At 34.8% G+C, this 19,697-nt stretch overlaps 1 protein-coding gene across 1 annotated transcript; it reads left to right on the top strand.

Annotated features, from left to right (window-relative positions):
• Positions 1-645: 645 nt before the first annotated feature.
• PLSCR5 (phospholipid scramblase family member 5) lies at positions 646-18,528 on the top strand. Its single transcript, XM_060010076.1, has 8 exons — positions 646-795; positions 5,928-6,091; positions 10,504-10,546; positions 11,479-11,699; positions 13,721-13,882; positions 15,500-15,661; positions 18,192-18,274; positions 18,358-18,528. Exons 1-7 carry the CDS (start codon positions 783-785, stop codon positions 18,228-18,230), a joined length of 804 nt encoding a protein of 267 aa, XP_059866059.1. The 5' UTR covers positions 646-782; the 3' UTR covers positions 18,231-18,274; positions 18,358-18,528.
• Positions 18,529-19,697: the final 1,169 nt, after the last annotated feature.

The raw sequence follows: 19,697 nt of genomic DNA, 5'->3' as shown, positions 1-19,697 counted from the left end.
CATGGTCGTTTAGAAATATGAACTGTCTAGTCAAGTTTACAGTGCTTTTTTGTTTCCCCTCAGTGTGCAATGCAGTTAAATATTACGTGTATGTTTCATTTAACTCTATGAGATTATTGAAGGTTTCTATTTTCAAATTCCTGATTAATCAAATTCAACTAAAAATAAATATTCATTTATGTATGTAAAAAGTAGGAAATAATCCTTTTCTTGTTACGGGGAGAGGAAAGTGGGGAGAAATCCAGAGTAAACATAAAAATATTGCCGTTCAAACATTTTCAAAATTTAAAAAAAATTATTTATAACTGTCAGAAACTTACATGTGATAAGAATGTTTTATCACAGACTCTGGTACAGGAGATTTCTAGAAATTAGAAAAGTAGAATATTTCTATTATAGTAGTGAGGGCAAAAATATATATTCCAAGAAGTAATTTTTAAACACTAAGTGGAAATAAGGCCCATAAAAATGAATGTTGTATGTTGTATATTTTCCTTCCTGGTTTTTATTATTTTGAAATTGGTCCTTCAGCCACCAAGTGGGATGATGGTTTCTGAATAGTGTTTACTTTTGATGATAGCTTTGTCTCCCCCTGTTGTTCAAAATGATAAAATACAGCACTCTGGAAACAGCAAGGCTCTCCGTTCCTCCGGTATTTGTAAGCTGACAAGAAGTATACAGATACCCTCTGAAGTTTTATGCCTGCTGTGTTTCTCTCTTTGCTGCAAGAGGAGCCTTTTCTTTTAACCTGCATGCCTTTGAAGAACTGACTCAGCATATTCATGGCCTCTAAAGGTAAGAGTAAATATAGGCAGCTAATAAATTTTTCCTTATATTATGACTGAAAACACACAGTTCTAAGGGTGTTACAATCGGTGAGATTGATACTTTAAAACCTGTCATTTAGTGCTTTTCAACGTTGGAATTTTTAACTTTGAACTCCAAGGAGCATGTTGCATTACATTTTTTAAAAAACACTCTATCTGATAGAATGTAAAAGTTAAGATGCAAACAGTGTTTTTGTTATCATAAATATAAACCTAGTGACTTGATGTGAAAAGCTGCAGAATAAAATTTAGAATGGGAATATTTAATGCCAAACACAAAGACAAGTTGATATTCCCAGTTTCAAGGGATTTGTAGAAAACTTTTCACACATAAGTTAAAAAGTGTTAAAGTACAGTTCAATATTTTAAAATTTCCCATTTGTTGTTTAAAATATGAGATACAGCCATTTATTATAGAGAATTAAACATGTGTTTTCAGGAAATCCTAGTAAATTTAATGGACTAGAAGTAAAGATTTCTGAACTATGAAGCAAAAATCTTTCAAAATTTCTTTGATGGTAAATTATATCTAAAAAGCAAACAGAAACTAAGCAAGCAGATTAAAGACTTTGGGAGGGGGAACTGGTAAGTTTTCCTCAAATCCCTAAAACTGCAAATATCATTAATGTTGTCTCACTTAAAGAACTTCTCAGAAGACAAGGGATGTGCTTGTTTTAGGTAATGGGTTGCAATCTCACAAAAAATATTTGTGAAATGATATAAAAATGAAATTATAATGTGTTTTCATTCCATTGTCAGAAGAAACCATTAAACTCTAGGCTATAATGAAAGTGAAGAATTATGATTAGTATAATTGGTGGAAACCTTTTAACCTAATTACAAATAGGATAATAGAATTCACAATTTAAAATATCCTAAATTAAATTAATGATCCATTCAGAGAAACATGTATGCTTATTTGCTTCCTTTATCAAAATAGACTTTGGATGATATTTAATTTGGAACAAAGGAAGTAATCTTTTCACTTTTTGTCAACATGTAGCATACACCAGTCCCTGAGTATCACTGGGAAAGCTCAAACAAATTGTAAAATATAGACGTGAAACATCAAAATTATGAATTTTAATACATGTGTACTTCATTTTTATATTTGAAGACAGACAAAAAAAATCTTGACAAGTTCTTTCTTTCATTTAAGACTGACACTAAGACTTAGTCCAAAACACTTCATCACTTTATCAAGTAAGAGTTACAGCAACAACTGCAGCCTGTAAGGTAAAGAGTTGCAGAGTATGTGAAATATTTATAAGCTAGTTATACATTTTTAAAAGAGTAGATAGAAATTCAAAGCCAGATAGAAATTCAAAGGAGTTCCTTCTTCATTTGGTGGTCTGAGTCTCTGAAGAAACTTGTGACTAGAAAGCAATATTATGATCAAAATATGATTAATCTACCAAAAAAGCAGTGATGTTCAGTAATGATAGGGGCTCAAGAGCAAACTTAGAGGCAAAACTTACGGTAGAAAACTAACACTCTTGCTCCATCTCACTCAAAATATTTAACAGATGAAGTGGGTAAAACATCTGTGAGAGACCCTATACTACTTAAAAGAAGTGAAAAATGAAGTTTCCTTTTGAATTAGAAATCTGGTTTTAGGGGGCAAGTTGGTTTAACATCATTATTTACCTAAAATATTTTTGTGGAGTTTTATTCAAATATATTTAAAGACATTATTTATAATGTCGTGATGTTTTCTGGCCCATGAAACTGTATTGGCAATTAGCATTTTTCCAGGGAATACAGGCTAATTAGACATTTCACACATTTTGTAGGAAGGTCAATCAGCACCACTAAATCAAAGGACAGTCTGGATACTGGATGCCATTAGAACTGAGGAAATATTTGTGTGGTCTGGAGTCCCCTGGTTTAGTATAAATAAACACAATTTAAGAACAGCTTGGTCTCAGACTTTAAGTTTGAGAAAAACAGGAGTTTCCAGGATGATCTAAACTGAACAGAAGCTTCAGTTTAGGTCTTCAGAGGCTGTGCTGCTCCAACGTGAGCTGAAATCCCAGAAGAGAAAGCAAGTGATCTCAGAATGGTGATCCCAGCAGTCTCTAACTGAGCCTCTACTCCCCAGTAAAGACTTTGGACATGATCTGCTCTGGGCCCCAGTGCATTAACATCTCTTAATGCCATGACATCTAAGGACCTAAAGACCTGGGTCAGAAATGTAGAGACACTTGCCAGACATTCAAGAATCTACCACGTTCTGTCACAGCAAAAGAGTTTACAAGATAAAATTGGAGTAATTTGCTAATCTTTTCAACAATAAAATTGGCTATGAGAGAGAATCTAATAGTCTTCTATCAGCTATTATTAGAAATTAATCCCTACACATTTTTTTTAATTGAAGGATAACATGTGTACAGTTAAGTGCATAAAGGCACCAAACTTAAGCTCCATGATTTTAAAAATCAGGATGCACTTGTGTAACCACCACCAAGATCAAGATACAGAACATTTCTGGCACCTCATAAAGTTCCCTTTCTGGTCAATAGCCATGTACCTCCACTCCCAAGATGAAGCACTGTTCTGAATGTTATCATTATGAACTAGTTTTCCCCAGATCACAATTTTGTCTCTGCTTCTCTGAAAGTCAATGACAACAGTGTTTTTGGCACTAATGCCAAAGAAAGGATGTTTGTTGCCTTTTATTATTTTCTAGCTGTTATTGCGGTAGGGGCCATTTGCTCCTCTCCCAGATTTTACATGGTGTTATCTAGTCTTCCTCTCCGTTTACTCAGTTAGTAGCTCTCGAGAAGGGCTAAGAGCAAGAGGAATTCTAAAGTCTATATCCTTTGTGTCTGCCCCAAATCTGAGAGAAGTTCAGGATGGGGGCCTTTGGGGAAGCAAATTGTTATAATATTATCAGGGTGGAGCTCTCTTTTCATGGGGCCAAATGACAGGTTTGCTTCCATTCATTCCTACCCCTAAAGCGTGTCCAAATTCTAAATGTCACAGACCAGTATAATCTTAGAAATCCATATTGGTCTCTTCCCACAACCTTATTGTTAAATGAATAAATGAATCATTTGGCAATTAATGTCCCTCATTAACACTAAATGTACACATGACTTTAATGAGCCAATTGTTACTAGAAACAGTTTATGTCAGTGTCCAAAGGACCACTCCTTAGGTGCCTGTGTTCCTTCACCAGGTTTGCTTGGGCTTTTTTAATCCCTCTCAGATGCTCACCCAGGCTGTGCTTGAGAAGCAATGAATGAAGAGGAATTTATAATCTCCAAAGGAAAATCAGTCCTTTCTTCAGATTTATTTTGTAGAGGTTTAAAAGATTCAGAAGAATACCTCCTCCCCCTTCACACACACACATTACATGGACCTGGGTATCAGTGCTGAAGAGAGACCATTCTCATCTACTGTGAATTATATAGCTGTCACTCCAATCTTAGTATATGTACAATGAGTGCTTATCCAAATCTTTGTGCATCTGTTATAAATTTCTTCCTCATATTAATCCAGAGCCAGTTTCCTTGTCCTTCCCATTCATCATTTTTGTTTGTTTGTTTTTTTACGGTACGCGGGCCTCTCACTGCTGTGGCCTCTCCCGCTGCGGAGCACAGGCTCCGGACACACAGGCTCAGCGGCCATGGCTCACGGGCCCAGCCGCTCCGCGGCATGTGGGATCTTCCCGGACCAGGGCACAAACCCATGTCCCCTGCATCGGCAGGCAGACTCTCAACCACTGCGCCACCAGGGAAGCCCCATAGGTTTTTAAAATAGTCTAAATTACTTTTCTTCATAATGGCTTCTCTGATATTTGAAAACACCCGTCATGAACCTTGCTTGCTCCATACCTACACTCAAGCTAAAACAGCAAAGTGTAAAGGAAATGAATGCGCATGTGAGAACTCTGACAATTTGGCTTAATAAAGATGAGAAGTAAAAACACTGATAGTCTTTGAAAGAAATAATGGTATCTAATGAGGGAGACAGCCAAATGGCAGTCATGTGAGAAGAAAAGGGAAAAATAATAGTAGAAAGGAAATAAAGTATATTTTTAACGAAGAAGAAGAATTTTGCACGCACCACGTACATGTCTTATGCATAATATTAGGCTCCAGACTAAGGCAGTATAAATAGCAAATCTCCGAATTTCAATCGAAGAGATAATTGAAATAGTAACAATTTTACCTGGCAATAATATAATATAATATAAACAGATGATTAAAAAATCAAAGCCAAACATTTTAGAACTCTGTAATTCTTTTATCATTTGTAATTTGTGAGCTACAAAGGGATTCATACTGTCAAAATTTTTTCGGATGCTTTTATACCAAACACTGAGAAATCAAAGCTAAATTAAATATTACACTGCCCTTAAGAAGCTCATAAATTAGTTACAAATATTCCCATTTGTTCTCAAAGTATATATCGTCAGACCAGCAGCATTAGTTTACCTGGGAACTAGTTAGAACTGCAAAATTCTCAAGCTCCACACCCACTCCAACAACAGAATTAGAAAGTCTGGAGTGTGGCCCAGCAATGGGTGTTTTAATAAGCCCCCCAGCTGGTTCTGGTGCAGGCTAAAGTATAAGGGCCCTGAATTACATCTAGCCATAGCAGTATGATTGATAAAAAGAGACAAAATATCCTTGGAAATTATGAGGCACCTTCATAATATTTGAGGAAGGGAGAATATGCTTGAAAGTCATAGTTATGATTTAAAACCTATGTCTAAGGTTATCCTTTTATGAGTAGAGAACATCTAGTTTCTTTTGCCATTGATTTTCTTTTTGCAGTGTATAATCTTTTAGCTCTTTGAATAGAAGTTTCACTTGCCTTCAAAAAATATACTTTCTAAAATCATTTATTTTGCCCAAATTATCCAACTTTTCTCACAACTACCTCTGGTAGTCTTCCACAGTCCTTTATCTCTGGCTTCGGGGTCAAGTGGCGCTGACAGTGAGTAGGAAAAATGAAGGAAAGGGCACCGTAGTGAGAGGCTACTGTGGGAGATACTCTACCCTCTGAATTAAGAGGAAGCAAATATTATAAGACAAACTAAACAAAATGGCCTACATTTAAATACGGACTGGGATGGTCATTCTCTTGCAGATGCACAGAACCAAAGAAGCAGAAGTCTGCCTGGTTTTCTTCCGGGAGCTTCAGACCCAGACCACGACCTTCACATCTCACCTTCCAATCCAGGGAACCAAGTGTGGCAGCGGGGTCCCCCTCCACCAGGGAGTCTCCCTCCTGGTCTAGAATATTTAAGCCAGGTGCTTTTATCTATTTCTACTAAGTGTTTGCCCTTAAAATGAATATAAACTTGATTTCTTGCCTTTCAATCAAGGCTGAAGAACTTCAACAAATAACTTACTGAAGTGAGAAAAGCATTATAAATCATGAAATTATAAAATCTGTCTTTTATTTATTTCTGTTATTTGGGAAGAAACATTTTTCTTTTATGGTCACTTCTAATTTCCTTATTTAATTGTCAGAGGAAGAACACTAAACATTTTCGATTGAGCTGTTTAGCACACTTATCATTTTACTGCTCATTGCTCAAGGTGTCAGCACATTTGGCCTGGAGAAACTGTCTAATATGTCTAGACACCTACAGCTATTTAATTAAGGACATTGAGTACCTGTCTTAATCAAGGCACATTAATGGTATAAAACCTAGTCCCTCTCACCCAAACGTTCTGCAACCTCATTGGCAAAGACAAAAAATGATGACAAAAAATGCAAGGCTGGGTACTAGAGCCAGATAAGCACACAATTTTAATTTGCGCAGGTGTACAGAGAAGAGAAACGTTGTTAAAGGTCAAAGTACTCAGGAGAGACTTCTGCAATGAGCTGAGAGCTCAACATCTTCAACTGAATCTCAAAAAGGTGGATGGAAATCCAAGAGAAAATCAGCCTATCAAGTTAGCATTGTCTTCTGATGCTCTTGCATCTCCAGGCCAATTTGCTTGAAAGATCATATTATCATTAGGTATAGCCACTGTTCTAGTCATTGGAGGGTAAGCAATGATTCAAGCCTTATAATAAATCAATCAAGAAATATTATCACCTGAATTCTACGGCACATAAATAGCAATTGATATTTATGTATATTATTGTTGCTTTTGTATTTATCCTACAAAAGATTAGAAATACACTTACACTAATATTGAGATGTCAGCACATCTGCTGCAATTTTCAGCTTGTTTGGCACTCTTTCAAACTATAAAGTCTATCTCCTTTATCAAAATCAAATCTCTGTGTTAATTCCCTTAAGGTGCAAGAGATTTCTGTTATGCCTGATAGGGTTTAAGCTGCACGCAGCATATGTTCCCGGGAAAATGTTTATAATTGCAGATGCCTTCTCCAGAAACCCACTGGCAGACAAATGTACTTTAGAGACTGGAGAGCTCAGGGAGATATGTAAAAGAGCTGGAAAGGCTAACCTACCATCTTCCATCTGCAGGAAGGATCAGCTGTAATAGCTGACTAGAGTTGATTAACTGCTGCAAGCTGTTTGGGAATGTTGTCAGACAAGGTTTCGCCGAGTATAAAAGTGATATACCAGTGCCAGAGGGCTGAGGTTTGATGATCACATATGGTCATCACATAGTCTTCTTCCATCCATGAATGATGACACACCCGGAGCCAGATGCTTGACATGAATACACTTTTTTCATATTTGATAGAGATATGAACCCGTTGGCTGCAGTTCTAAAATGAAGTCAATTTTCCAAACGTACACCTTTGGTAATCTTTTTCAGAAACCAAAAACATGCCACAAATTGGTGGCTATTTTACTTCAAAGGGAAAGAAAATGTATAATCTTTATACTAAAAGAACACTAATTTGCTTTAAAGTGGTGCGTATAGAAAAGGATGAATGCACATTTTGAAAGTTTAATACTACTAGTTTGTTAAGAAACATATATATAAAGAATTTTATGAGTTAACTTTTATCTAAAACCATAAGGTTAAATAAAACTATGAACATTTGAAAATAGTACATGCTTCAATAAACAAACAGGAAAATATTTAATAAAAATCCTTCTAAGTTAAAAAACTCAAAGTAAAATTTTAAAAAAATCATCTATTCTCCTTTAATCAAGACTATCCAATGACTACTACTGAAAATCATGTTTCCATTAATAATTTGAAAATAAACTCCCAAGCGGTGTGTGTGTGTGTGTGTGTGTGTGTGTGTGTGTGTATACATACATATGTACATGCACATATTTATATGTCTAGACATGTATATATATATGTTGTTCATGTAGGTTAAACTTAAGAATAAAACCAATACATTCTCTTTCCAGATGGATTAACATGTTCATAATAGTCAATAACATTATATCCTATAAGCGTCAAAGGATAACTATTTATAATTTAGTCACCTATAGCTAAGAGTAGTGAATCAAAGTCTACAAGGACACATGTAAAGATCACATTTATTTTGCTACATGTATTAAATGGAATCAATGATACCTGTAAACCTGATAAATTATACATAAGAATTGATTCTTAGTTACATATCCAAGGCTGTAATTAGGTTTCCATTCTATACCTTTCATACTTCAGGAGTCCTTTACTTGCCCTGACACCCGAATACATGACACAATCTCTTTAGACTTTCCAACAATTCCTAGTTCATCAATTAATAGCAAAAGATGAAAAGGGCTCTTTTGGACCATGGTTTATAAGTGGCCTGGGGCGATTTAAAGGAAACTACAAGAACAACCAAAACCAAGACCCTCAAATCCAGGACGTTTGCCCACAGAGGTAGATTAAGTCAAATGTTATTACAGAGGATGGGTGAGTATAAGAGTAAATAGGGAGGAAAGGTACTCAGAAGTCCCATAGCATCACTTAAGAATTGTTTCTCCCAGTTCCTAAGATTAGGTTAGTGATGTGGTACAGCAGAGTAAAGAGCACGTCAAAATCAGCGGCATTACTGCCTGGGTTCAAATCCCAGTCTAACCACTTATTGATACATGCTCTGTGACGTTGAGCAAACTACTTCCTCTCTCTGGGATTGTTTCCTCACATGTAAAATGGAATGATATCTAGCTCTCTGATGTGTGTGAGGATTAAATCAGACACTATGTCAAAAAATCTGGCACAGTGACTACCTCACGGTAGTCATTAAATAAACAACTGCTATTATTAGGTATTAGAGAGGTACAACTTCCCTTTTCAACCAATAGTCTTTAAATTTCAAGGCTGAAAACTTGATCCATGACACAAATAGTCAAAGCTCCTAAACTCAAACTTAACTTCTGTCCCCATACTCCTTCTCTATCTCTAAGTTACTCCTACATAGATCCACTGCTTAATAATCGTGCATGTCCTTTTGAAGCTTACCCCTTCTCTTTCCTCAACTCTCCATTTTCCTCAAAAGAGGAGAACAGAACTAACAATACTACACAACAAAGACCGATTCAAATTTTTTTTAAAAACTTTGTCATAGTTGTTAAAATATGTTTTAGAATATCTTAAATCATAAATTTTGGAAAAAAATATTTTTGTGAATCTTAAAATGGAGGTCACATGTACTTTTATCAATAATAAGACTTAAATAGAAGAAATGATATTAGTTTTTACCTCCACCTCAGGATATACAAGGAGAGTGAAGGAAATAAGGTAATGTTATATTTTCTGCGTTTGTGATGCCCAATCAATTCCAACTGTTAGTATCGATTACTTTCATTTAAAAGTTATCAGTGAGTATATTAATGTGAAGGGAGAATAAAGTGAAGAAAATTTTAAGGCAAGATAGAAAATGAAGCATTTAAAAAAGTAATAATCAGCATTGCACTCAGTGATTTTGCCTTAGTGAATCTTCAAGTATTGAATATCAAAATGAAAACATACACAAATAAAATTCACTCTAAGAACATATTTTAAATATTTCCTTTAAAAAGCAGTTTGTACTGTATTCTGTTTAATAAGTCACTCCTCAACTGTGGCTACTTTATCTCTGTAAATTAACTTCACTTCTAATTACATAGGCAAGTTTTAATGTGTCATGCATTTAGTGGATTAACTCTTTTCTGCTTAAATTGGTACTTTGCTGGCATCAGCAGGATTTCTGGGTTTTCTTCCCCTAGTTCAAAGGAAGATGTGAATGAGAAAATTTTAAAGAATAGCTTTTTTCAGCTTTAACAAAGACGTTTCATCGCTGTGAGGAATGAGTTACTGCATGACAGAGTGAAAGTAGAGTTATAGGGCTGAGTGGAGAGGCCATGCATGCAGGTCATTACTGTTTGGTTTCATTTTGGTTCATTTCTTTTAAAAAGAGAGAGAGAGAGAGGTTTAAAACCTTATAGGCATTCTTATTCAGATTGTTTAAAAATATTCTCAAAGATATTGTTTCCAAGAGCTACACTTTTATCTGATTACCACAGAAAAACACACAGAGCTAATCACAGTTGCTAATGTTATTCTGGGCAATTCTGCCTTGAAATTTTCAGGGTTCTTGTAATTTTTAAATTTTACTTGAATAAAAACCATGTTAACTTCTTTTTCATTATAAAATGTGAGCTGTTTTCAACCATTTCCCTCACAGAGAACATGAAAATCATCTAATTTCAGGTAGTCTAGTAAACAGGTTAATAGTAATAGCTGCAAAGGTTTTCAAAGACCTGTGATGTAATACTTTTTATTTCCTTTATGTCGTCTTTTAACAGTTAGACCTGATAATTATACACCAGCAGGTGGAGCTTCTTGGAAGTAAGTATATTATATTCTGTAATTATTAAAACTGTTGAAATGTTTTAAGTTTCAGAAGTTTCTTTACATCTAAATATTTTATAAATGATAAAGTTAAATGTTTAAGATAGATTAAAAAGAGCACTAGGCTTATTTTATAAAATAAATACTGAAAGTAAAATTATTAGTCTGATATAGATAAACATAAAAGCATAAAACTCCCCAAGTCTTTGATGATATTGTCATTAGGAATCTAATATTATTTTTAATCTTAAAGTAATAAAAACTATTTGGTCATTTCCATGGCTGCTAATAGTTTAAATTTTCTTAATGCTGTAATTTCAGACATGGAAATCAAGGTTGAGACTAAATAACAAAAAATCATCAAAACAAAATATGTTTTATCATAGTGTCAGAGATTCGTCAAATAGGCAAATCATGTAACAATACACAAATTTACAATGATGACTAACTGAATTCAAATTAATCAAGTATTTTTGTCCTTAACTAAGATATGTCAAAATTGTAATAGATAGCATGCAGCTGTAGATATAATAGCAGATAGAGATTTTAGACAAAATCATTACTATCAGTGTGAGTTGTCCCAGTAAATTCCATAACAGTGATAGAATTATTATCTGAGTATTTGATTCTTCTTTACAACGTTGCTTCCCTAGTTGAAAAGTGGTACTATATGTGTCCAAGTAGGTCATATATCTGTAATCAAAATTTAGTAATTGCACAACTTTGTTCTCAGAGTTTACTTCTATTTCTATGCCTAAATCCTCAAAATTTCGAGCACGGAAGTAGATTTGTCTGAATAAGATACCATATACTTAATAACTGATCACACACTCTGTTTTCTTTTAATAACACAACAATTTTTACTCACATAAAGTTTTGATAGTAAGCAATAAGCATGATTTTGATAATTATTTTTTTTGCTCCATTAGTGATACTTGGCACTGAGACCTCCAACAAATATGAGATTAAAAACAGCTTGGGACAAAGAATTTACTTTGCAGTGGAGGAAAGCATCTGCTTCAATCGTACTTTCTGTTCCACCCTGAGATCTTGCACTCTGAAGATCACCGATAACTCCGGTCGAGAGGTGATTACAGTCAACAGGCCCTTGAGGTGTAACAGCTGCTGGTGCCCTTGCTACCTACAAGAGGTTAGTCTTTGGCTCTGGGTGTGCTTGTATTTTTCCATGTTTGGAAAGATCAGCAATTATTTCTTAAATAAATGGCATTCATCTGGAGATATGGGGCAATTAACCTTTCAATTGGTTGAATTAGAATGTTGCTCCTTTAGGATCAGAACAGCTTGAGGATTTGGTGATTCACTAAATTTTTTTTCCTTTCCAACCAAAAACTATAGTGGCTTCTGTGATGTTAATCGGTAACGACAGCTCATGCATCATGTAAATGAGACACATCCTCCTGAATCTCTGTATTAGCCACGTAATTGTAATAGCTATAAGTTCCACCATTAAGCAAATCTACCCTTTTTCTTCTCTTATTGGTGCAAAGTTCAGGGAGTGCTGAGTGATACTAAACTCTTCTAAAGTAGGTATTATTTTTAGTACAGAATCTCAGGTTCCATTCACCCATTTATGACAAACTTCAAGGTTTAGCAAAGACTATGTTCTTGTTCTAGAGGGAATCATCTGATTCTTATATTTTTAATATATAATAGATTTTCATCACGAATAGGTCTATAGTAATAACTTTCATTGACATGATGCAGCTAAGTTGATATGGAAAATATACTTACTTTGATGTTTTTGATATCATAACACCTCTATAAGTTAGAAGGAATAGATTTTACTCTCTACATTTTGCAGTTGAGGAAACTGGGACTTAGAGAGTGGAGGTGCCTTACCTATGATCACACATCTAGAAGATACAATAAATGGAACTTGATCCAGGTGTCTTTATTCAAGCCCAAGCTTCTCTATTGAGGACCTATGTATAAATAGTCTACGTAGCACAAAGGGAAATAAATAGTAATGTGGAACTCTCCTTAATTAGAGAAGTTTCTCACAATATATATTGAAGCTAATTCTCCATTTATAGGCAATTACCTGGCTAAGTGATAGGATTGCTAAGGTACTTATATACGGAGCCCAAGAATTTTTATACTTTTACTGGGGATATTCAAGATCTAATATGCTCCAAGATGCTAAACTTAGTATAATCCAGAATATATGCCCATTTGAAAATTTCTGATAATTGATGTTTTATTTCAAAGTAGCTCCATGTCATATAACTTAACCATAAGACGCATCCTAATACTGATTAATATGTTTTTTAATTTGGTTAAAATCACATCAGTTACTTTAAAAGTTATCCTAGAACAAATCTATATAATTCTAAGAAGACTTGTTGAAACCACATTTGTCCATCTGAAAACACTACAGACATACACATAAGACTATGAACTTAACAAATAAGGAAAGACAAAAGGAGATCAGATGATGAGCGCTGGTTTGATCTAAAAGCAAACAATGTTCATCATTTTCACCCACTTCCAGCTTATTTTACAAAGTATTTGATTTGGTTACATAAATATGTTGAAATAGAATATTATGGACAATAAAGAAATCAGGGGAATAAAGGATGATGGAGTAAAATACTAAAGTCAGCCCTGAAAATGCAAGTGCTAGTCTTTAACACTTGGACAAAATGAAACAAATCAAATTGGTGTGTAACTCTGCAAGAAGCATTTGTTTTTAACTGAGCAAGAAGCATTTGTTTTTAACTGAGCACAGAGAAGCTAGAAGTTGGCAATCCAAAGAGAAAAAAGTCCATAATAATCAGTAAGTGACACTTAAAAATAGATGTGTGTTGTGGCCACAACTGAGAGGGGATGGAAACATCTTCAATACTTGATCAATTACTGTACATGGAACAAAATGGCAAAGAAGCCAGTGTCCCAGGGTCAGAAAACAGCTTTGGGATAGGTTCTCCTTAGGGAAGGAAGATCAAAGACATGGACATTTAGCGCATAATGCAGAACACATATCTATATAGTGAATTTCTTTGTTTCTATAAATTATAAAAAAAAAAACCAGTATAAGATAAAAGCAGATATTTAGAAGCTTTTATATACTGTTTAGAAGTAAGCTGACATTATAGTAAAATTAAAATACAACAACTTTAGGAAATCTTATTTTATTATCTCTTCTTACAGTTAGAAATCCAAGCCCCTCCTGGTACTATAGTTGGTTATGTTGCACAGAAGTGGGACCCCTTTCTGCCTAAATTCGCAATCCAAAACGCAGACAAAGAAGATATTTTGAAAATTGTTGGTCCTTGTGCAACATGTGGCTGTTTTGGCGATGTGGATTTTGAGGTATGATTGACAAAATGAAGGACCGTTTTCACTTAGGTCCTGATTTTTTGCAACATAATTCAATTTTTAAAATGTTCAAATCATGAAACATCTCTGAAATAAATTTAGAAAATTATGTATTTGTGAAATAATGTAACAAGTAATATTGTACATGCCAATAATAACTCATAATTCCAGAGATAGTAAGTTCAAGAATTTTTTTAAAACATACTACAAAAATTTGATTTATGTGGAATATAGTGTCTATGGTATAAAGCAAATATATTTAGTTCAGAATCACCAAAATTACATCTTCTTTCCTACATCCCTGGTGGTAACATATCCAGTCCTGATCTCAAGAGCACACTCCATTAAAATACCATTAATTCAAAAGCTATGCTCATAAGACTTGCTAACTTCATTTTGTAAAACAATCTATTCTCATGTAAACATATTTGTGTAAATTGAATGTTAAAAAACACTAATTACTTGCAAATTCAATGTGTAAGAATGTGAACTATCTTAACAGATTTTCCTAGAGGATATAGTCTAATTTAAAGTATGTATTTCTTTTTCATTTCATTTCATTTCAGTCCATTCATTCATGTATATCCCACATAAGACATTAAAGTTGCAGGATTTCAGGGAACATTATTCACCTAGAATACAATGTACATTTTGCAAAATGAGCTGTCATAACTCCAGCCCACGCCAAAAAGACTTGGTATAACTTTCCTAAGAGTAAAGGATAAAAATATGCCCTATGATTGAGGAGAGCTTAAGAGTTTCATTATTCATGGTATAGACATGGCCTAAGTAACTTTCTCTATTTTCTATCCTCTACTCCCATACAGAAAGTGAAAGTTTATACTGAATCACTTTCAGCCTTTGAATGAGAAACAGGGCAAGCAAATGAATAGTGGATAAAGTTTAACTGTAGATTCCTTCTAGCTAAAAAGAACTATAGACTTTTGATGTCAAATTAGTCTGAATTTCCTGTGTGGTACATTAGCCCAGAGAATTTTTCGAATGAAAAATAGGACTTAGGGTTAGTTATAAAGGAATGACCTAGTAAATATCCGAGTATAATATAAAAATGAAATTGAGCAATGACTGATAATATTTAAACATATTAGTAATTATAAAATCTTAGCAATAAAAATTAAAAGGTTATAAATTGTACTTAGAAATTATTTTTTTCTAAAAAATTTCTTCTAAAATATTTCACATATTTTTCTTTTTTGATGAAGAATTCAGATTTAAAATCTGGACTTCAGGTAAAGGAATCATGGTTAGACCATATAATTGAGACTATGTACCTGCTGCCATCTTGTGGTAGCCTGTCCTCAATTACTTGAGGCTATTAAATTCTCAATCTGCATACAAAAACAAAAAGAAAAAAAATAAATAAATGAATTACAATGGATTAAAAAATGTCAGAAAAGCAAAATTCCTGAAGAGTAAACTGGAAAGTTAAATCTACAAACCTATGCTTATATAAAGGAATGAGTACCATCGAATTGTCATTTAAAGATGATGAATAAAATAATTCCTATCTCTCATGAAGTAAATATATGAAGAAATGTAAAACCATCTGTATCACCTTCAAATTTACAACTTCTTATTTTCTTCTCAAAGGTGAAGACCATTAACGAAAAGCTTACAATTGGGAAGATTTCAAAGTACTGGTCAGGATTCGTAAACGATGTCTTCACCAATGCTGACAACTTTGGAATTCACGTTCCTGCAGATCTAGATGTGACAGTCAAAGCAGCCATGATTGGTGCTTGTTTTCTCTTTGTAAGTGCAGTCTTAAAGAGTAAAGGTGATTTATTTCTTTCCTTTTCCCTTGTTGATTATTATAGAGCCAATCCCGTTTTACACAGCATTTACTCCAAAGAGTAAGTTTAATCATAGAAGGTTAGTTTGGGGCCAACATTCTTCAGAAGTCAGAATGTACAAGCCTGCATTTCTATTAGGCAGGTGTCCTCCAGTGGCCCTCATACCCCCTCTTCCTCGAGGATTGATACCCCGTCAACATCCTACTCATCATTTCTCGAAACATGAGTTATCCTTCTCTTTCAACTTTAATTTAGACTTTTGGCTTATTTTCACTTTCACTGAAAAATATTTAAACTTAAATATCATATTATTTATCCTGTGTAAAGTTCAGAACTGCTTAAGAGCTTACCAAGGAGTTAGGTGATATTCAGAATGTGAAAAGTACTGTTTTCTTGCCCTTCCAATATGTACATAGATACATGAGTAGGCAGAGATGAGTTAAGATGTATCAGTTTCTATTAGTACAAAGATAAGATGTCTTTGTCCTTTCTTGTCAACTTCCAGTTTCATTAAAAAACATTTTCTTCTAGATTGGTGATAGGAGAACAGAAGTCAAGTAATACCAGTGCCAAAGGTATTGGCCTTTGGGCTGGTTTTCCTGACTTTCCTTCTGATATCTCCCTCATTGCTTACCATCTTCAGTGCATTCACAAAAGCTCATGGAATTATAAAATAAACGTACATTCCTCCTCTCATATTTTGTTATTCTTCAGGGTTTTAGGATCCTAATCTTATGGTGATATTAACGTGTGCTGCTGTGGGGGAAAAAAAAATGGTCCTATTTACTTAGTCTCTTCTAGAGACACTTGGGAATTATATTAACTAAAAATAATTCCCCGGTGACATCACTGATGGATACTTAGAGTTTAATTAAAAATATATATTAGGGGACTTCCCTAGTGGCACAGTGGTTAAGAATGCACCTGCCAATGCAGGGGACACAGGTTTGATCCCTGGTCCGGGAAGATCCCACATGCCGCGAAGCAAGTAAGCTGGTGCACCACAGCTTCTGAGCCTGCACTCTACCGCCCGCGAGCCACAACTACTGAGCCCCCGCATGAGCCACAAACGTTGAAGTCCGGGCACCTAGAGCCCGTGCTCCACAACGAAGAGTAGACCCCGCTTGCTGCAACTAGAAAAAAGCCCGTGCACAGCAATGAAGACCCAGTGCAGCCAAAAAAACAAACAAACAAAAAACCATATATATACATTAGGATTTTTTTCTCCAGCAGCTTAGAGAAACTATTTTAACTTATTCATTCCTTATCATTGGTAGACATAGAATTAATACGTAGAGAGCTAGGTTTCTATACTTACTAAGTCATCACTTACCCTCAATTCCCGTTTTCATCTACAGATCTAACCAAGTCCAGTCAATTTTGCCTGTCACCTAATACTTTTTCAATTTCCCACTCTCCTTACGTGTTTGGTAAGGCTTTTAATTTGCCACTTCCTGCTCACCCCTTCTATTTTTTGATGATTTCTGCATTTCGACACCAAACACGCCAGCGATCATGTGCGTGCATGCACGTAAAGGTGCGCACGCGTGCACACACACACACATGCCCTTTTCCCAAAACCTTAATTTGGCCTGTTTAAGCCCCTTTCTTAATATTTATATTAAAAATAGATTATCTTTAATCTGCCCTACTGACCTATTTTATGTAACAAGCTGGTGGCAAAAATGCACTGTCAACAATTCCCTATGCCTATAAACTGAAGAAGTACTGATCTAGATAACATCCAAATAATCTGAAAGGATAACTTTTTAACTCCAGTGTCTGAGGGAGAAACACACTCACTGAGACTATCAGACAGCTCCTATCCATTGCTTTTCCTTTCCTTTCTACCATAATATCATAAAATATTTGCACTTTTTTGGACAATATAGCTTTTAAGATAATTTGTCACCAAGAATTGTCTTTATTGCTGTCTCCATTTTATTACCTTGTGGTGAGAGATCTTTAGAAAGCTGTTGGTGTGAGGATATTCCCCGATCCAAACAGCAAAATTCACAAGTGTAATCTTATTATTGGTCTCTTCTTGTTTGAGGCTACCACTACACAACACACAACTCTGACCCCTCCCCGCCAAAGTTCCCTCTGGTATACTTCCTCAGATGACTGCCGAGTTACTGACCACAAAGTCCATAATGATATGTCTACCTCTTGTTTAAAGGTCAGAGTCTATTACAACTTCCCACGCTGACCCAGACTGCCCTACAATCTAATTCTAAAAAGTCTTGATCACCCCAAATTTGACTGGTGATACCATGTTGATTCAGATAAGGTTTCCAAGTTACTTGTACTCTGTAAATTAGACATCTAAGTGTCATGAAGCGAAAAACTTTGATTTCTCTCCTACTGATAAATCACCTGTTCCTGGAGCACCACTGGGAAACATAATTGCTTTATGTAATCAAAGCTTACATGTGAGACTCTTGTTGCCTTTTTGTAAATTCACTCATATTCCATTTATTTATTTGTAGGATTTTATGTTCTTTGAACATTCGCTAGCTGGATTATAACAAGCAAGATGACAAAAACAATAAAATATGCAGAACAGATTTCAGTAAGTAAAAGACAAGTTTAAATGATCTCTTTCCCTTTGAAGAGGTCTATATTTGATGCTAATTCTTTTTCATTTTCTTCTAGAAATCCCCTGGGCTCTGGATTTCATTTCTGAATGGCTTGAGTATTGGCTTTTTTTTGGTAACAAAATGTTAATTATTATATTTATTAAAGCATAATATAATGAAGCAATTATCTGGTTGTGAATGCATGATAGCTAAAGACAAGATGACTGGCCTTAGCAGAGTGTCGCTTGGAGAGATTACCATTCTTTCTTTTTATCCTTTTGAAGTTATTGCATGGTAAGCATGAAAGATGAGAGCTAAGGCTTGCAGCATCACTGATGAAAATTCAATGTTTAGAGAGCACTTTGAAGTTTTTCTGGTACTAGGGCTGGTTACTAATCAAAAGGACTGGATTTCTAAAGTATTCTTTCATAAATAGTCTTTTTTACTTTGTTTATTAATCTTCTTATTGTAGTGAGACATTTTTACATTATGTTGGAAAAGCTAAAATTTGGGTAAATAACACGTTTAAAGGTGAGATGGAAGATAGATGAAATCAATTTGTTCTAGTGGCAAAAGGCACAGTTACATTCCATAAAAAAGATAATATTTACAAATCAAAGCATGTTTTAAATACATACCCATGCTAGGGATTTAAATAAGCATATTAATAGACTTCTAAGTTAGTATCAATAAAGCAGTGGTATAGAGCAGGAATTTTATCTATTTGCAGTAGAAGTTCAGTCAAAAAAGGGATCTGAGGCTCTGAAAAATAGACAACTCCAGGCCTTAAAAACAAGCAAACAAAAAGAAACAAAGCCTTAATACATGAGGCAAATACAGATGTCAGGAAACACAGCCAATTCAACCAATTAACGCCTTCCATGTTAATGTTTTCATAGTCCTCCAGATTACTATGTCTAGTTGTCCACACGCTTCCAAAATCCATTCAAAAGAAAAATCTTTTTTTTATGAATGACAATAGTCCTCTCCCTTTTCAAAATGAGGAAACAAATTTGTTTTAAGCAAAGCAGCATATAGACTCTACTTTAGAGTTACACAAACATGCCAGACACTATGTTTGCTGTGACTTTCTGGTGGGGTAACAAAACGAAGTAAAACAAAGAAAAATCAAGCAGTATGTGGAAGGCTGCCTGGCAACCTCTCTTTCCCCATGCTACCCTGCCCTCCATGTCCCAAATGTTCTCCCTAAAGATGATCCTGCTTTCAGGGCTTTTTCTTGTCCTTCACTTTGATTTCCAAAATGAAAGATTTTTGTAATTCATGTTACAACAGCAGCACAGCAGTGGTTGAGACTTTCACAGTGAGGCAAGAATTGGAGAAAGAAAACACCATTTGTAAATACTGCCTTTTAATATGACAATGTTTTGGATTTTTAAAATATTTAAATGAACCCTA

Source organism: Delphinus delphis, chromosome 4 (genome assembly GCF_949987515.2).
Source record: "Delphinus delphis chromosome 4, mDelDel1.2, whole genome shotgun sequence".
Lineage (NCBI taxonomy): Eukaryota > Metazoa > Chordata > Mammalia > Artiodactyla > Delphinidae > Delphinus > Delphinus delphis.
The sequence above is the reverse complement of the archived record's forward strand: the minus strand, read 5'-3'. Positions and strand labels throughout refer to the sequence as shown.

What these genes read in the sequence shown, in the direction of transcription:
- PLSCR5 (XM_060010076.1), top strand. An exon ending in GTCTAGAATATTTAAGCCAG is followed by an intron (nt 6,092 to 10,503) that starts GTGCTTTTATCT and finishes GTCTTTTAACAG; the next exon opens with TTAGACCTGATAATTATACA. An exon ending in TTGGTGCTTGTTTTCTCTTT is followed by an intron (nt 15,662 to 18,191) that starts GTAAGTGCAGTC and finishes ATTTATTTGTAG; the next exon opens with GATTTTATGTTCTTTGAACA.